General features: G+C 38.7%; 1 protein-coding gene across 3 annotated transcripts in view; it reads right to left on the reverse strand.

The window, feature by feature from the left end:
• LOC105927407 (atrial natriuretic peptide receptor 2) overlaps window positions 1–19044 on the reverse strand; it is a 100120-nt gene that overhangs the window by 57134 nt on the left and 23942 nt on the right. For all 3 annotated transcript variants that reach the window (XM_036140024.1, XM_036140023.1, XM_036140022.1), the window contains exons 3-6: window positions 10716–10829; window positions 10285–10420; window positions 6850–6944; window positions 1305–1440 (exon numbers count right to left, since the gene is read on the reverse strand). In XM_036140024.1, the coding sequence (XP_035995917.1) occupies window positions 1305–1440; window positions 6850–6944; window positions 10285–10420; window positions 10716–10829 (481 nt within the window). The remainder of the gene's footprint in view (window positions 1–1304; window positions 1441–6849; window positions 6945–10284; window positions 10421–10715; window positions 10830–19044) is intronic.

The following is a 19044-nucleotide window of genomic DNA, read 5'->3' on the forward strand; positions in this document are numbered from 1 at the left end:
TTTCTTCCTGCCATTCGGAGGCAGACTTGCTGGTGTGCTGTGGCTCTTTGTCCTGCTGCAGAATTCAAAGTTCTACCAGTTACGGCGAGCCCAGACCATCACACTACCACCACCGTGTTAGACAGTCAGTATCAGGTTTATTTTCCAAAATGCTGTTTTAGTTTCACAGCAGGCCTAATGAGACCAACTCCTTCTTATCAGCCCACAGAACATTTTCCCATAAGTCTTGGATGTTTTTGGCAGAAGTGACCTTTATGTTCTGCAGAGCATTGGATGTTCTTCTAGGTTCTGCACTTTTACCTCATGGATGAGCAGTTCAGGCCCTCTTGGAGTAATTCTGGTTTTTGGTTTGTGGATAACGGCCGTTCCCCTGTAGTTAACTGGGGTTCCAATGGCTTAAAAAAATGCTCTGTAGGCTTTTCAAAACACATAGACGTCAACGAACAGCCGAGAAAGCAAAGTTGATCGTGAACTTGTCTAATTTCTTTAGATCGGATCATGATGTGTTATTTTTTCAGATCAACTACTTCATGTAGTCAAACAGGTTCTGTTTAATTGAAGTCTAAAGACCCGCAGGTCAGGAAGTAATCAGCTGGTGGCAGCGAGAAACCAGAAATATGCTTAACTGGATAATTCTTCGTTTGACAGTGAGGGCTTTTAACAAAGCGCCATGTTGGTTTGGATAGCTTTGATTAATAAAATCATTAAATAAACTGATTTTAGTTTTATTTCAAGTTGAATTTGACTTTTAAACAATTCAGTTTAACCAAAAAAACAACAACACAGGAAATCTGTACGGTAGATAAAGGATTCATGGAAGTGTAAACGCCTTGACAGCCAAATATGATTTAGAGCTAGAAACATTTAAATCATGAAATATGAAGTAATTAAAGCCCGTTTTTCTATTAGTTACACAGCAGACAGGTAATTTTACAAGTCTGTTCTCAAACACAATGAATCAATGAAGCCACTTAAACCGACTAAATGTTAAGACTTGATTACATATTTAAGTTAATAATATGTTGTTTTTATGTTCTAAACATACAGACATATGGACTGAAAAAAAACAACCAAAACACAGCTGAAAGCCATGTTTTAAAGACATTTTAAACCACATTAGTCTCATAGAATTCAGTTTTGTACCACAGAACTGGTAAAAAAAAAAAAATCATTAAAAGTCAGAGCTTTGCATGTATTTTCAAATTAGCCAGCCTCAGAGAAGATTTCCCTTTAGAGGCTTGTTCAATAGCCCGGGTTTAATGGTTCTTTATGAAAAGCTGGACCAGCCGTCTGTTCCACCGTACCATCATTGCAGGAGGGGTCGTCAGTGGAAAACACACAGGGAGGATTGTCCAGGGGGGGTCCACCGCTGGGCCAGTGGATCCTCTCCGTCTGGGACCAAACGATCTCTTTGTTGCTTCCGTTGAAATAAGCCACGACCTGCGCCAACACACAAGATCTGAAAGTTAAAAGCAACTTTTCCAAAGTTAGGATTAGTGTAAATATATAGATATATATATATAGATATATATATATATATAGATAGATATAGATAGATAGAGAGAGAGAGTTTGTTTGTTTTGGACAAATTTCAGTCTCTAGATGTGGAAAGGTGGTTCTACTGAGTCTAGATCTATGGTAAGCTTTTTAGATTTTGTTGTAATGTTGAAACTATTGTGTCAAATTCCTCTAATTTGTATGTACCGTATGTTCCAGACTATAATGTGCATTTAAAATCCTTACATTTACTCAAAAATTTATGGTGCCTCTTATATATGATCACCGTTGTGTTTACTGGCTGATTTTATGCGGAACAATGCGCTCAAAAATCTGTTATAATGTGTAAGTACAACTTTGGTTAGCAACGAAGCCGCTACGCTCAATGGATATTAGGAGCATTACGGTACACTGTGTCACTACCTGATAGGACCCCTGAGCTGTCTACCAGACTGCCTGACTGTAATGTCTAAACTAGAAGTGCATTCATGTAAGGCAGCCTGGAGTACGCGCTAGCAACAATAAACCTAGTAAGTTAATTCAACATAAAAGTTACGTTTATTTTGGCCTTATGTTATGTGGACGTTGATAAGTCATATTACACACTTAGTAAGAATATTTAATGCGCCTTATGGTCCAAAGAAATACTGTTACTTTGTGTCAATCTATCACATATATATATATATATGTAACTCCATTCTCAAGAGGCTGCTTCACTTTCTTTGGAAAAAACTTGCAGTTCCTAGAAAAGTGAAAGAATTCAGCAGTTGCTGTCGACTTAAAATAAAACAGATTGTAATAAATGGTCACTAATTTAACGACTTCAACAACTTCTGTGACTTTGCCGTAAAAAGTTTTATATCTCCGTTTCAGTCTTGAAACTATTAAATCTTACAAATTTCATTATAAATCATCAGAGTATCTGCGAACAACATCCAAACAAATGCTGAGATTGGGTGCAACACTCTAAGACGTGAAGGTTCATCAGAGCACCACCTGAAAAGAAATCCAACTCTCACTCATTCTGAAAGGTTGGAGGAAAATCTTCTCGTCTTCTCTGTAAAAAAAGAGCGTGACGACTAGACTCAGTTTTTTCAAAGCTGCATCTGAATGAACCACAGGACTGATGGAAAAATATCCTCTGAGCAGATGAGACCAAAGGAGAGACGTTTGGCCATAATTCACAGGACAAAATGTGGAGAAAAATGCAGAATACCAGAACAAACACCTCATACCAGCCGTCAAAGAGGAAGAGCGCGGGGCCGTCCGGGACTTATTCATTAAACGGTCCAAAACATCTAAACTAATTCTGAATTAAACAACAACAGAAATTATTATCGACTTCAGGAACCATCAAACTTTCTCCACTGATGGTGACTCGACTGAGACTTATCGGCTGACTGTATTAGCTCCAAGGCTGTACTTTATAAACTGCAAAAATGGAAATAAAAATAATTTAGATTTTTTTTTTTTTGAATGCATTTGTCCTTGATTTGAGCAGGTAAATAAGATTATCTGCCAATGGAATGAGTATTTTGACCCCTAAAATAAGCTAATTAGATATACTTCACTTGAAATAAGATGATGGAGATGAATTGTTCCTATTTTAAGGGCAAAAATCTTAATCCATTGGCAATTCATCTTATTTGCATGCTCAAATCAAGGACAAGTACACTAAAGTTCAAGAAAATATGACTTATTTTTAGTTTCGTTTTTGCAGTGTAAAGAAACTGATGTCTTTCAGAGTCAATAATTTGATGCTTTTAATGTTTTATTCTGCTTTTATTTAGAGTTTGATTCCTATTTGTTGTATATGTTGGTTAAGCAATGCCAAACTACTTTCAGAAGTATAGAAACAACAGCCAGCAATGTTTCGGGGATCGACTTGTCATGCCTAGGAAAAACACAGATAAATCAAGCCATCATCATCATCATCTTCATCACCATGACCCGAAGCACGGCGGTGGAAGAATAATGACTGGGGCTTGTTTTACGGTCACTGGGTTGATCATAAACTCCTCTGTATACTAGATAATTTTAGAGTCATATGACTCTCGGCCCAAATTGGATCTTAAAGAGGACAACGAAACAGCAGAACATCCGCCACAGCATCTAAAGACAATTACAAAGTGGACCTTCTAGAACCTGGAGAACATTTCCAGGATTAAAGGACTGATGTCTCAGCAGGATCTGGAAAAACTAATCCATGTTTATCTTTAGTAGAACTGATCACTGCAACGGTGTTTTCACAGGTCTGCCTGAAAAGTGGATCAGAACGCTGCAGCTGATCCAGAACCTGCTGCCCGCGTCCTTACTAAGACTAAGAACGTAGAGAACATGGACCCGGTTCTGAAGTCCTTCCACTAAGACTAAGAACGTAGAGAACATGGACCCGGTTCTATAGTCCTCACTAAGACTAAGAACGTAGAGAACATGGACCCGGTTCTGAAGTCCTCACTAAGACTAAGAACGTAGAGAACATGGACCCGGTTCAGAAGTCCTCACTAAGACTAAGAACGTAGAGAACATGGACCCGGTTCTGAAGTCCTTCCACTAAGACTAAGAACGTAGAGAACATGGACCCGGTTCTGAAGTCCTCACTAAGACTAAGAACGTAGAGAACATGGACCCGGTTCTGAAGTCCTCACTAAGACTAAGAACGTAGAGAACATGGACCCGGTTCTGAAGTCCTCACTAAGACTAAGAACGTAGAGAACATGGACCCGGTTCTGAAGTCCTTCCACTAAGACTAAGAACGTAGAGAACATGGACCCGGTTCTGAAGTCCTCACTAAGACTAAGAACGTAGAGAACATGGACCCGGTTCTGAAGTCCTCACTAAGACTAAGAACGTAGAGCACATGGACCCGGTTCTGAAGTCCTTCCACTAAGACTAAGAACGTAGAGAACATGGACCCGGTTCTGAAGTCCTCACTAAGACTAAGAACGTAGAGAACATGGACCTGGTTCTGAAGTCCTCACTAAGACTAAGAACGTAGAGAACATGGACCCGGTTCTGAAGTCCTCACTAAGACTAAGAACGTAGAGAACATGGACCCGGTTCTGAAGTCCTCACTAAGACTAAGAACGTAGAGAACATGGACCCGGTTCTGAAGTCCTCACTAAGACTAAGAACGTAGAGAACATGGACCCGGTTCTGAAGTCCTCACTAAGACTAAGAACGTAGAGAACATGGTCCCGGTTCTGAAGTCCTTCCACTAAGACTAAGAACGTAGAGAACATGGACCCGGTTCTGAAGTCCTTCCACTAAGACTAAGAACGTAGAGAACATGGACCCGGTTCTGAAGTCCTCACTAAGACTAAGAACGTAGAGAACATGGACCCGGTTCTGAAGTCCTCACTAAGACTAAGAACGTAGAGAACATGGTCCCGGTTCTGAAGTTCTTCCACTAAGACTAAGAACGTAGAGAACATGGACCCGGTTCTGAAGTCCTTCCACTAAGACTAAGAACGTAGAGAACATGGACCCGGTTCTGAAGTCCTCACTAAGACTAAGAACGTAGAGAACATGGACCTGGTTCTGAAGTCCTTCCACTAAGACTAAGAACGTAGAGAACATGGACCCGGTTCTGAAGTCCTCACTAAGACTAAGAACGTAGAGAACATGGACCCGGTTCTGAAGTCCTTCCACTAAGACTAAGAACGTAGAGAACATGGACCCGGTTCTGAAGTCCTCACTAAGACTAAGAACGTAGAGAACATGGACCCGGTTCTGAAGTCCTCACTAAGACTAAGAACGTAGAGAACATGGACCCGGTTCTGAAGTCCTCACTAAGACTAAGAACGTAGAGAACATGGACCCGGTTCTGAAGTCCTTCCACTAAGACTAAGAACGTAGAGAACATGGACCCGGTTCTGAAGTCCTCACTAAGACTAAGAACGTAGAGAACATGGACCCGGTTCTGAAGTCCTCACTAAGACTAAGAACGTAGAGCACATGGACCCGGTTCTGAAGTCCTTCCACTAAGACTAAGAACGTAGAGAACATGGACCCGGTTCTGAAGTCCTCACTAAGACTAAGAACGTAGAGAACATGGACCTGGTTCTGAAGTCCTCACTAAGACTAAGAACGTAGAGAACATGGACCCGGTTCTGAAGTCCTCACTAAGACTAAGAACGTAAAGAACATGGACCCGGTTCTGAAGTCCTCACTAAGACTAAGAACGTAGAGAACATGGACCCGGTTCTGAAGTCCTCACTAAGACTAAGAACGTAGAGAACATGGACCCGGTTCTGAAGTCCTCACTAAGACTAAGAACGTAGAGAACATGGTCCCGGTTCTGAAGTCCTTCCACTAAGACTAAGAACGTAGAGAACATGGACCCGGTTCTGAAGTCCTTCCACTAAGACTAAGAACGTAGAGAACATGGTCCCGGTTCTGAAGTCCTTCCACTAAGACTAAGAACGTAGAGAACATGGACCCGGTTCTGAAGTCCTCACTAAGACTAAGAACGTAGAGAACATGGACCCGGTTCTGAAGTCCTCACTAAGACTAAGAACGTAGAGAACATGGTCCCGGTTCTGAAGTCCTTCCACTAAGACTAAGAACGTAGAGAACATGGACCCGGTTCTGAAGTCCTTCCACTAAGACTAAGAACGTAGAGAACATGGACCCGGTTCTGAAGTCCTCACTAAGACTAAGAACGTAGAGAACATGGACCTGGTTCTGAAGTCCTTCCACTAAGACTAAGAACGTAGAGAACATGGACCCGGTTCTGAAGTCCTCACTAAGACTAAGAATGTAGAGAACATGGACCCGGTTCTGAAGTCCTTCCATGGCTCCCTGGATCTCAGAGAATAGACTTTAAAATCCTTCTGTTAGTCTATAAATCCCTGAATTAGCACCTAAATCCATCACAGACTTGTTATCAGGGCATCAACCCTCCAGACCACTCAGGTCTTCTGGCTCCAGCCTGCTCTGCAGAACCAGAACCAGAACCAGACATGGAGAAGCAGCATTTAGTTCCTATGCTCCACTGATCTGGAACAAACTTTCAGAAAACTGGAAAAGTCCTTTAAATTAAGGTTAAAAACAAATTTGTTTACCTTCGACTGAAACATCATTAGTTCAACTTTGTAGTCCAACTGTTTTTAATGTTTGCTTTTAGTTTATATTTTTCCATGTTCTATTTTGCTTCTACATTTTATTCCAACTTGCTTTTATTCTGTTTTATTTTCCTATATTTTAATCATGTAAAGCACTTTGCGCTATCTTTGTACTGAAATGTGCTTTACTAATAAATCTGCCTTGCCACAGCGTCTTGCTTTTACACGCAGGAGAAACACACACGGCTGCTAAAATATCTGTTAGAACCTTTAAACATTGGCTTACCCCAAACTCTCCTGTCTCTGGGTTGGTCATCGTCCACATGTCCATGTCTATGTTTCTGGCATTTTTCTCATCTATGGAAACAAGTCCTGTGACTCCTAAAACAGAAAGAAAACGAGGAAGTTTAATTAACGACAAACATTTGTTCGGTGCAACAAACAAATGCATTACACGACAACACATTCGGCTCACAACCATTCATTTTTTTTCCCACATGCCTGTTCGATGTTTAAAAAGGCTTTTTGAAGTATGTGTCCTCAGCAACATACCATGAAAAAGAAACAACCACACTGCAAAAAGAGAACTAAAAATAAGTAAAATCTTCTTGAAATGAATGTATTTGCCCTTGATGTGAGCAGGTAAAGAAGATTATTTGTCAATAGAGTGAGGATTTTTTACCCCTAAAATAAGATAATTAGCTATACTGCACTTGAAATAAGATGATGGAGATGAGTTGCTCCTATTTTAAGTGCGAAAATCTTATTCCATTGGCAGATAATCTTACTTACTTGCTCAAATCAAGGACAAATACTCTCATTTCAAGAAAAAAATTCTTATTTTTATTTCTATTTTTGCAGTGCATGATCAATCCTTTCAACTGAAAATGTGTGCCACAAAAAAAAGAAGAAAAAAGATCAAGCATGAAAGTGCACTTTGGACCAAGGTGTTTAGCAAAACTATGCAACCAGGCTATAATTATTGCAATACAAGCTGCAGATTACACTTGGCATGTCTACAAGTAATCATTAAGGTTTCCTTTTAAATGCATCTGCTGTTTATTCATCAGTAAGGTTAAAACACATCTTAGTCCTACGGTCAAGCACTAGCTAATTCAAAGTGATTTACCAGAAATACAGGAATAAAATTCCAGTTCAAACAATGAACAGAAACTCAGAGGTCATTTAGCGGTTTGTAGGTCATTAAATGGTTCCTAAAGTCTATCACTTGACAAACAGGGAGCCGGTGGAGTGATGTTTTTATTTTAAGGAGAGCTGCATAAACGTGGAAACAGGTTTTTTGTTTCCTGTTTCAACAAGAAACCATTTATTCTGGCGATGTTTTTTTAAAAGTAGCAGCAGGCAGACTTAGAAATAACCTTGGATGTTAAAACGTAGGTCTGAGAACCCAACCACAGCAAAGTGTTTTTGCTTGGTCTGTGGTTTTTAGCCTCATTGCATCTAGGCAAGGGTTGATTTATAACCTTTTTTTGATGAGGCAAAAAAAAAAAAAAACTACGGCTTCTGTCTGCACGAAGTTAAAGGACATTCTGGCCCACCCATCAGGATGAAAGACACGATAAGTGAATGCATCACCCCCAGCTACACCGCTGCATGTTTGCAGTCGGAAGAAAAGGAGAGGCAGAAAACAACGACCGCAGCATTTTTAATGCATGTGACACTATCTGATCACCAGATAAGCTGTAGGTTCCCAAGCAAACAGGTCAACGTATATCGCACCAGCAATCACTGCATAACATCCATCATCCTGACGCAGCAGAATACAGAATTTCCACACCGTTGATCCCAAAACACGTGAACTAATCAGAATGGTTAAAATATGTTAAAAGTAGCACCCATATTTAAAAAAAGGTGACAATAATCTCCTTTATTTCCTGTTTTTTCTAGTAAAGATCGACCAATACATGTTTTTTTTAAGGCCGATGTTGATTATTTTGACACCAGGCTAGCCGGCTTGTCTTTTAACGGGGATCAGAAAACAAACACATTACACCAAATCGTGCGTCTCTGCATTGGCTCCCTGTTCGTTTTAGAATTGATTTTAAGGTTTTATTGTTTGTGTTTAGAGCCTTGAATGGGATGGCTCCTCAATACATCACTACCTCCTCCATATTTATTCTCCGGCACATGCTCTGAGGTCTGAGGGCCATCTTCAGCTAATAGTGCCTAAGATGAGGCTTAAAACCAGAGGGTACACTGCAAAAACGGATCTAAAAATAAGTAAAAATTTTCTTAAAATTGATGTTTTTGTCCTAGATTTGAGCAGGTAAATAATATTATCTGCCAATGGAATGAGTATTTTGACCCCTAAAATAAGATAATTAGACATGCTGCACTTGAAATAAGACGATGGAGATGAGTTGTTCCTATTTTAAGTGCAAAAGTCTTATTCCATTGGCGGATCATCTTATTTACCTGCTCAAATCAAAGACAGATACACTCATTTTAAGAAAATATTAATTATTTTTAGTTTTGTTTTTGCAGTGCACAGAGCCTTTTGTGTAGTTGGCCCCAGACTGTGGAATACTCTGCCCCTTCATTTAAGACCAGCCTCCACAGTGGAGTGTTTTAAGTCTCGTCTTAAGACACACTTTTATTCTTTGGCCTTTAACACCGTGTTGTGTTGTCCACTGTGTCCTTTTTAGTTATTTATTTTTTTGTTATGTACAGCACATTGGAAACTTTTTTCTGTTGTGCTATATAAATTAATTGGATTGGATTAGCAGATACTCAATAAGAGCTGCTGATTTTTTTTGGGCCCCGATTCTTGAAGCTCATGACAAAATGGTAGGGCGGGGGGGGGGGGGGGGGGGGGGGTGACTGGCTGGTTGGGTTGTTTGCCCAGGGTGCCAAACAGGCTAGGACCACCCCTACCAAGGCAGAGCAAGACATTCTGGCCCTGAGTGGATGAAAGAGGCAGGTATATGTAGACAGGTGAGCAGCATTGACAGTTATTAGTGGCAGGAGGTGGAGCTGATCTGAGCTGATTGGCTGCAGACTGAGGAGTGGACTGAGCTGATTGGCTGAGGGGAGTGAAAACTGATTAGTCCAGAAAATTCCGAAACAAATAAACAAAAAGCCTAAATCATGATTGTGTACAATGCGATCATTTTCTGGTATTTAAACCGAATACATTTCAATCCGATCGTGAAATTGTGTGCATGCAAACACAGCTATTGTGATGTGGTTGAAAACCTGACTGGAAATTAAAGTGATTATTTTCATTGCAATTAAGTTTGCCAACAAAAAATGTCTGGTAAAAGTTACAGACTGTAATTATTTACTATTGAGGCACCTAGCTTGGATAACCTTAAAAGGTGTTTAATTGCTGCAGATTTTAAAGCCTGTGGAAAATGACTTGAGTGACGGAAATTGTTTAGTAGTTGCAGTATTTCAGGTGCAACACAGCTAAGGACGGTTTTTTTTTAAACATAAGCTACATTACAGCAGCAAATCGTGGGTTTTGGGGTCCTGAGCAGTTTCTGTTAAAGTTCAATAATTAAATAGTTTTAATGCAAACAGTTCTGGAAGCATGCGAAGCTCTAGTAACCAGAGGTGGAGCTACACACAACCTGTCTTGGCCTCTTAATATGATCCGGGGGAAAAAACCCAGCAAAGCAAGTCAGTCATTCATTTTACGAGGACAGGTTGTTCATCAGTCCTCACAGTGTGAATAGACGCTTCATCAAAATGTCCTTACCCCAGAATCGACGGTTCTGCGTCCTCATCGTAATGTTAATGCCGTCGTTCTGCACCCCGCCCGCTGCCAAAGTCTCCTCCAAGGCCATGGCATACAGCACGAAACCATCATAAAAGCTGCCAGCAATGTAGTCCATCTGCAATAGCAGACATTCGTTAAACCAACAAGCAACAACTGTTTTAATCAGAGGTTAAGTAATAATAAGAAAAAAACTACCTTTTAAATGCTAAGTTTCTAAATAAAAAGCCTTTTTTTTTTGCATATAAAATGCCTGAGATGAACGCACTAACTGCAAACATAACTGTAAACATCATTGCTCATTAAGTTCAAGCAATTACCCTGCACAGTGGGACGCTTTCTCCGTCTATATCATCCTATAAAAAATTAAAGCGTGTTGTGCAGCCTGGAACTCGCAGGAGCTTAATACTCACTAATGACGGCTCCAGATGAACACCGAAGTCCCTCTGAGCTCTGGCGTGGAGCTTCTTCTGGAAGTCCAGGTATTCCGGATTATCCGGGGGATGGTAGGTTAAGACGAACACAGACTGGAAGAATCACACACAAGGAGGAGAAATTCACAGAGTTGCACCAGAAGATGAATATTTGGTTTTATTTAAAGCATCATCAAACACATTCCTACTATCAATATTAAGTCCCAGCTTCACAATTCCTTCCCCTGTGTTTGAAAAGGAGTAGACATAAATATAAACTTAAATACTCGTCCCCGTTAAAAACTCTTGCAACTATTACTGAATTATTTATGCTATTTAGAATTAGAAAACATTATCCATTTGTATTTTTTTATTGAGTTTATTTGACCATGGTGTTTAAAAACAGAATATCTAAAATACTATGTTAAATAGAGAAATGCTAAAAGAGTTCAGAGTGACACTAGCAACATGTTTGGATACAAAGACACTGCAAAAACGGAACTAGAAATAAGTAAAATATTCTTTAAAATAAAGGCATTTGTCCTTGATTTGAGCAGGTAAATAAGGTGATTTGCCAATGGAATAAGATGTTTGCACTTAAAATAGGAACAATTCCTCTCCATCATCTTATTTTAAGTGCAGGATGTCTAAATATCTTATTTTAGGGGTCAAAATACTCATTCCATTGGCAGATAATATTATTTACCTGCTCAAATCAAGGATAAATACACTAACTTTAAGAACATTTTACTTAATTTTAGATCCGTTTTTACATGGAAGTAAAACATATTAAACATGATTACAAGGTTGGTTTTGTTTGACAAGGAGTGATTTCCAGAGTCCAGTACCTTTCACAAAGATTAAAATCTGAGAAACCAACAGTTTACTTATTGCAAAACAGCAGCAGAAAAATCGATTTTATTGCATCAGGACTACATTTCCCAGGGTCACTACGGTCCGGGGCTAAACGGCTATCTTTAAAAACATGCATTTCATGTTTTCTTCTAAACCGATTTATGTTTTTATTTTGTTGACGTTCCTCTGCTAGATTATTCCAGAATTTTTTCCTGAGAATAAAATGCCCTTTTTTTTATTAAATAAAGCTCTTCATACCCACAGCATTTTTAGGTTCAGTTCTTAAATCACACCCCTCTTCTCTCTCTGAAAACTATTTCTTCAGAAGTTTATTTATTTATTTATATATTTATTTATTTGCTTTGAATATTATGTATTTGTGCTGCTTTAACATGAAATGGTATTTATGTATTTAAGTGGCCAGGCACCTCCTTACCTAACAGAGCTTTTACACAAGCAGGCTCCCAGAAGAAGTTTGAGGTCAGAACTTCTTGCTGCTTTTGGACGTTCGTCGTTCTCCTCGTTTAGTGGCTAAAACTCTAAAACGATCGTCCTCTGACTGTAAGGAAATCTAATACCTTGAATGGTTTGAAGTTTATCTTAAAAAAATTGTCTTTTAAGTGCAGTTGAGCAGAAATATCAGTCTGTTCTCACTCCTTAAAGTTTGACTTACTGTTTTACTGCTTTAGCTGTTTTTATTGGTCATTCGTTGTTGTTTCTGTGTGTAAAGTACTCTATAAATAAAGGTTTGATTGTATTCAGCGCACAGAAGATTGTATTCTTCTGTGGAAGAACAGAAACCCCACAGCATAATGCTGCCACTACCAGTGTTGCGTTTTCACTGCAAAAAGGGAACTAAAAGTAAGTTAAATTGTCTTAAAATTTGTATATGTTTCCTTGATTTGAGCAGCTAAATAAGATTTTTTGCCAATGAAATGAGAATTTCTACCCCTAAAATAAGATAATTAGACATCCTGCACTTGAAATAAGATTATGGAGATGAATTGTTCTTATTTTAAGTGGACAAATCTTATTACATTGGCAAATGTCTGATTTACCACCCCAAATAAATGAAAAATACACTAATTTCAGGAGGATTTTACCTACTTTTAGTTCCCTTTTTGCAGTGTTCTTCAGGCATACTGATTTACACTGGATTGATTTCTTGGCTACAACAATAAAATAGACAAAATTTAAATCTATACACAACATTTCACACTTTTACAGATTAAAAAAGTAGCAAAAGTCATGTATTGTTGTTCTGGTTTACAATATAGCACTACTTTAGGTTGTTTTTTTCACCTAAGGTCCCAAGAAAAATGCTTTTAAGTTTGTTGTTGTTACATTAAATACCTGCAGCCTAAAAGAAAAGCCCTTTGGCGTTTTAAATTAAGTTATTATTGCTCTTGACTTAAAAAGCTTGGGATAGTTTTTCGTGTCACAACAGTGATTAAAACCTAACCCCAAACTTCCACAAGCAATTACTGCATTAAAAAAAAAGAAAAGAGAACGGCATGTTGCCACAATAAGCCGTGTTAGAACCCGCCAGAAAATTCATGCCTTGCCTGTTTAGCCTGACTGGAGCAGAAATCTGGAGCAGAACCTGTGTTTAACGCTGAAGCCGTTTGCTGCCAGCTTTAAAAAGGACACAAAGTTGCCAGATGTTTGGAAACAATCATTTTCATACCTGTTTTTTTTTTTTAAAGAACCAAAAAAAACAACAATCAAATACTGCTGTACACATTTTCAGCCATTTTTCCAAGAAAGAGTTGTTAACTGTCACCAATTCTTCATCTGAAAAAGCCCATTTTTCCACTTCTAATTAGCGGTGACTTATTATTCTGCTGTTTTAATCCCAACACAATGACAAGAGAGCAAAAACAAAAGAGATACAAAAGTTAGAGAATATCTAAAGGGAATGTAAAGGGAAGCAGATATGTAGGTTAGAGACTTACACTGCAAAAACTGAATTAAAAATAAGTAAAAATTTCTTGAAATTAGTGTATTTGTCCTTAATTTGAGCAGGTAAATAAGATGATATGCCAATGGAATGAGTATTTTTACACTTAAAATAAGATAATTAGATAAACTACACTTGAAATAGGATGATGGCGATAAGTTGCTCCTATTTTAGGTGCAAAAATCGTTTTCCATTGGCAGATCATTTAAACTTCCTGCTCAAATCAAGGATAAATGCACAAGTTTCAAGCAAACTTTACTTATTTTTAATCATGTTTTTGCAGTGTAGATGCAGGTTCCCTCCTCACCAAAACTTGTTTCTGAATTCTGCTTGGATGGATTAAAACCAAATAATTTCACATTTATAAAACAGACAAGCCCACAGCATCACAGCTCCTATGCCATACCTAAGAGAGGGCATGAGGTGCATTAAACTACGGGGTGTCCTGGTACAAGTACGAGTCCTTCAGTTTAGATACTTGTCGATTCCAAGCACCGATACTGAGTACTTAATAAACTGCTACTCATAGATTACACATAATTTAACAATATAATTTACTGCTGAAAAAGACCGATCATCAAGGGTAATGAATTCATCAAGAGCTTCAGGTATGTTTCTGGAGTATTTGCTGCAAACGGACGACCCTGATCACACAGAGATACACTTCGCATTGTTTAGATAAAAGCATTTTATCTGTCAGAATGGTCTAGTCAAAGTCCAGACCCAAATCCAACTGAGGATACGGGACCAAACCCAACAAGTGATGTTCACATCCCAAATTTGTTCTCTGGGTCTAACCCAGGGGTCTGCAACCTGTGGCTCTGGAGCCACAAGTGGCCCTTTGGATCTTCCACAGTGGCTCTTAATAACTTTGGCAACAAATGTTTTTATTATGGTATTTAAATGTAATAATGATAATAAATGCAGGTTTTAGCAGTTTTTTTCATGAAATAATTGCTTTTAGTTTTCACAACAGAATGATGCTAAAAGTGCCAGTAATATTTAATTTTAAATCAATATTTTTTCATTATGTTGAAAAACTATGATTTTTTTTTTTTTACATCATTATCCACAAATATCAACATCCTGTCCATCCTCTTTTGTTAAACCTCAAAATAGACATAGAAGGGCGTTTCTTTAATGATGACAACATATTTCTTATAGTAGATCTTTATCAAAAATTATAACTTGTCCTTTTCAGTCTTGTCTAGTAACAAAGTAAAAATACTTCACTACTGTACTTAAGTATATTTTGGAGTACTTTATACTTTCCTCGAGTTTAACATTTTTTGATAAATTTCACTTTTACTTCACTATATTTCCGAACTTAATTGCATACTTTTACTCCAATACATTTTCAATGTTTGGTTTAGTTACTCATTACAAAAAAGCGAAAGTGAGAGAGAGTTTGTTTTGACCCCACCTACTGATAACGTTACAGGTGTATCTATTAGCAGGTTTACCACTTCCTGTAGGTTAACTAAGCCTGGTTTATCACTTAACCATGTTCTTAGTATACACCCCCTTTGCCTGCACTAGGTTGTGTACAATTTTAAAGTGCATAGCACTGGCCTTACTTGAAGAAGGAAAACTGAAAGCTTACAAAAAGTTTGTATTATCTGTATAAACTTGGTCTAAATTTCTCCTGCACTTTGTTGTTTATATTATTTTAAGGGAATTTGACCTTCAAAGTTTACCAACATCTAAAAAATGTCATTCAGGTTCCGGTAATGGCGGCTTGCTGAGAGGACGTGTTCGCTTCGGCTCCACTACCTATATGTAAAATCCTGGAAAATACTCGTTACACGTGACATTGAACGACGTTTGGAACAGCTGTGATGCCTCTCTCACAAAGGAAGCCTAGTAAAAACCCCAGCAAACCGACTCAATCGAAGTTATCTAACTTCACTTCTAAGGTGAGCTCTGAAGCTAGCTGTGAAAATAGCGAGGCTAACACCACCGCGTGCGAGTCAATGGAGGAGGAAAATTGCGAGTTGAATGAGGGAAATAAGACGGTTGAGACTGGTTCAGAGGCAATACTGGCTGCAATTGCAAATTTGAAATCAGATTTCTCCTCCAAACTGGATGGTATTCTATCAGCAATAGAGAATGTTAAAAAAGATGTTAACGAATGCGCCGAGCGGGTTGGTGAGGCGGAAGTGCGGATATCTGCGGCAGAGGACAACGTCACCAGTCTACAAGCTAAGGTCCAGGTCCTCGAAAATAAAAATAAAGAACTCGAAGGAAAAGTGTTGGACTTGGAGACCAGATCGCGACGATCTAACCTGAGACTGGTTAACCTTCCTGAGGGCGCGGAGGGAGAGGACGCCTGCGCCTTTCTGGAAAACTGGTTACCGGAGGCTCTGAACCTGGCACCGCTACGCACCACTCTGACACTGGAAAGAGCGCACCGGCTTGGCCAGAAAAACACATCTAACACCGCTGCACCAAGGACTCTTATTATGAAGTTCTTAAACTACAGGGATAAAGCAACTGTAATAAGAGCTGCCAGGACGAAGGGACAGATCCTATTCAAGAACCATCCGGTGAGATTTTATGAGGACCTCGCAGCTGGTGTGCATAAAAAACAGAAAGAGTTTGACGGTGTGAGACAACAACTCCGTGCCATGGGGATACGATACGGCATGATTCCTCCCGCTCGACTGCTGGTGACACACAACGGTCAGTCTCGGATCTTTAACCAACCAGCTGAAGCAGAGAACTTTGTAAGGACTCTGAAAACAGAAAGTGGACCTGGGTGAGACAATGACATCAATACATCGCAAAGTATTAAAAGGGATGGACAATTACAATACCTAAAGTTAAGCAAAATAAGTAAGAATTAAAAATTTGTTTATTATATTCCCTGTTTGCTATCCCAGAGGCTCATAGATAATAGGCAATAGTAACGAGTTTCTTATTGTAGTGGGGTGGGGTAAGAGGGAAATATTCAGGCACAGTCGGCTGATCCTCACTCTTGTGTGGACCAGCCTTCAGCTGTTAGATGGGTACCAGAGTACTAAAAGGGGGGGAGGAGGGGGGGCAACAGAGTTCGAAAGGGGTTTACTGTTCAATGTTCATCATTACCTTGGGTAAAGCTTTTAACATTCAAATGTTCTTGGTTTCTATGTTTTTTAAACAATTTGAAAATAACAGGAAGCCCATTGAGTGTTATACAGTATGTCTGGTGGATTAAGAATTAAAGTGTCTTCTTGGAACTGCAGAGGATTACAGAAACTAAAAAAAGTTAAGCAAATAATGACTAGGGTGAAATCTATGCACTCTGATATTGTGTTATTTCAGGAAACTCACCTGTTGTCTGGACAGGAGGCAAGGATTGGCAGGAGGTGGCAGGGCAGCATATATTCAGCACCTTTTACTTCCCAAGCAAGAGGGGTTATGATTCTGATTCATAAATCCATACCATTCCGTGTGACAAGGGTTATTAGAGACAAGGCAGGGAGGTACATTATTCTGCAGGGCACACTTATCTCAGAAAAAATAAATCTGATAAATATTTATGCCCCAAATGTTGACGACCCAAAGTTTTTTCAAAATCTCTTTCTTACAATTTCATCTTTATCTGGCAGCTATATTATAGCAGGAGATTTTAACTGCACAATGAACCCAGAACTGGACAGAAGTTCAGGTACTGACAACTCTCACTCTAAAAGTAGACAAACAATTCAACACTTTATGAAGGAACTTAATTTGATGGATATTTGGAGAGACATGGATCCAAAGAGTTTAAAATACTCATGTTATTCAAATACACATAAGTCATATTCACGTATCGATTACTTTTTAATTTCTGCCTCTTTGAGACATAAAATAAGAGACTGTCAATACGATAGCATCTTAATTTCTGACCATGCACCAAATCATCTTCTCTATGAGGATTTAAGACTAAGGAGAGACCCTCCTAGGTGGAGATTTAAACAAAAATGGCTCTTGGACCCAGAATTTATATTTTTTGTGGATAATCAAATTATCATCTATTTTGAAATCAATAGAGATGAAACACCACCCTCTTCAAGGTGGGAAGCCTTCAAGGCCTATATACGGGGTCAAATAATTAGCTTTACGAGTCATAAGGCAAAACAAACTTATCAAAAAACAAAAGAGCTGGCAGCAGAGATTGAGCGGCTTGAGAGAGATTATTATCAAACACTATGTCCAAACATCCATAAAAAACTTCTGATATTAAGAACACAGTATAACGAACTTTCTGCCTCAAAAGCCGCCTCACAACTTTTGCGTCTTAAGCAATCGTTCTATGATCAAGGGGAAAAACCTGGAAAATTATTAGCCTGGCGACTCCGACAATTACAAAATGAGAAAAATATTACCTCAGTTGAAAATAATCAGGGAGAGATTATTACCGATCCGTTAGAAATCAATGAAGTATTTAAGGTCTTTTTTGAAAAACTATACAGCTCAGACATGACGCATAAGGAACAAGAGCAAAATGTTTTCTTAGGATCTCTCCAAATGACCAATATCTCAGAATTAATGAGTACAGATCTCAGTGCAGCTATAACCAAAGAGGAAATATCTATAGCAATAGATCACTTGAGAACAGGTAAAGCCCCAGGCCCAGATGGGCTGCCAACAGAATTTTATAAGAAATTCAAAGCTAAACTGCTAGCCCCCCTTTTTGACATGTATTTAGACTCATTTGAAAAGGGAATTCTTCCTGCCTCACTAAGAGGAGCCCTGATTACTTTATTACCTAAACCTGGCAAACCTTGCAACAAATGTGAAAATCTAAGACCAATAAGTCTTCTTAATGTCGACTTAAAGATTCTTTGTAAAGTCCTGGCTCGAAGACTGGAGAGAATATTGCCCGAAATAATTAGTTGTGACCAAAATGGGTTTATTGTAGGAAGACAGGGATTTCACAATGTGAGACGAGTGTTGGATATCATTTATAATATGGAAGAAAAAACAGACACTGCTTTGCTATCATTGGATGCCGAAAAGGCCTTTGATAGAGTCGAATGGCCCTATTTATTCGAGATACTGAAAAGATTTGGCTGCGGGGACAACTTCTGTCGATGGGTTAAACTTTTATACAATGAGCCTTATGCTGAAATAGTAACAAATGGAGTTATATCTAAATCATTTAAAATTAAAAGGGGTTGTCGGCAAGGGTGCCCCTTGTCCCCTTTATTATTTATTCTAGCAATAGAACCGTTTGCCATTGCGGTGCGGTCCCATAAAAACATAACCGGTTTGACAATAGGCCAACAGGAACATAGAATTGCTTTATTTGCTGATGACGTCATCCTTTTTTTAGAAAAACTGAAAGACTCTATTCTAGCCTTGTTAGATCTAATAAATACATTTGGAAAAATATCAGGATATAAAGTAAATAAAGATAAGTCTTCATTAATGTTACTTAATTCAGAAGAAAGAAACAGTGTTGGGAATCCTTTCCAATTCAAAAAGGTAGACTGTTTTACATATTTGGGGATTAGGATAGTACCACATATAAATGACATTGTTGCAGTT

The sequence above is a fragment of the Fundulus heteroclitus genome, chromosome 8, assembly GCF_011125445.2.
Source record: "Fundulus heteroclitus isolate FHET01 chromosome 8, MU-UCD_Fhet_4.1, whole genome shotgun sequence".
Classification (NCBI taxonomy): domain Eukaryota; kingdom Metazoa; phylum Chordata; class Actinopteri; order Cyprinodontiformes; family Fundulidae; genus Fundulus; species Fundulus heteroclitus.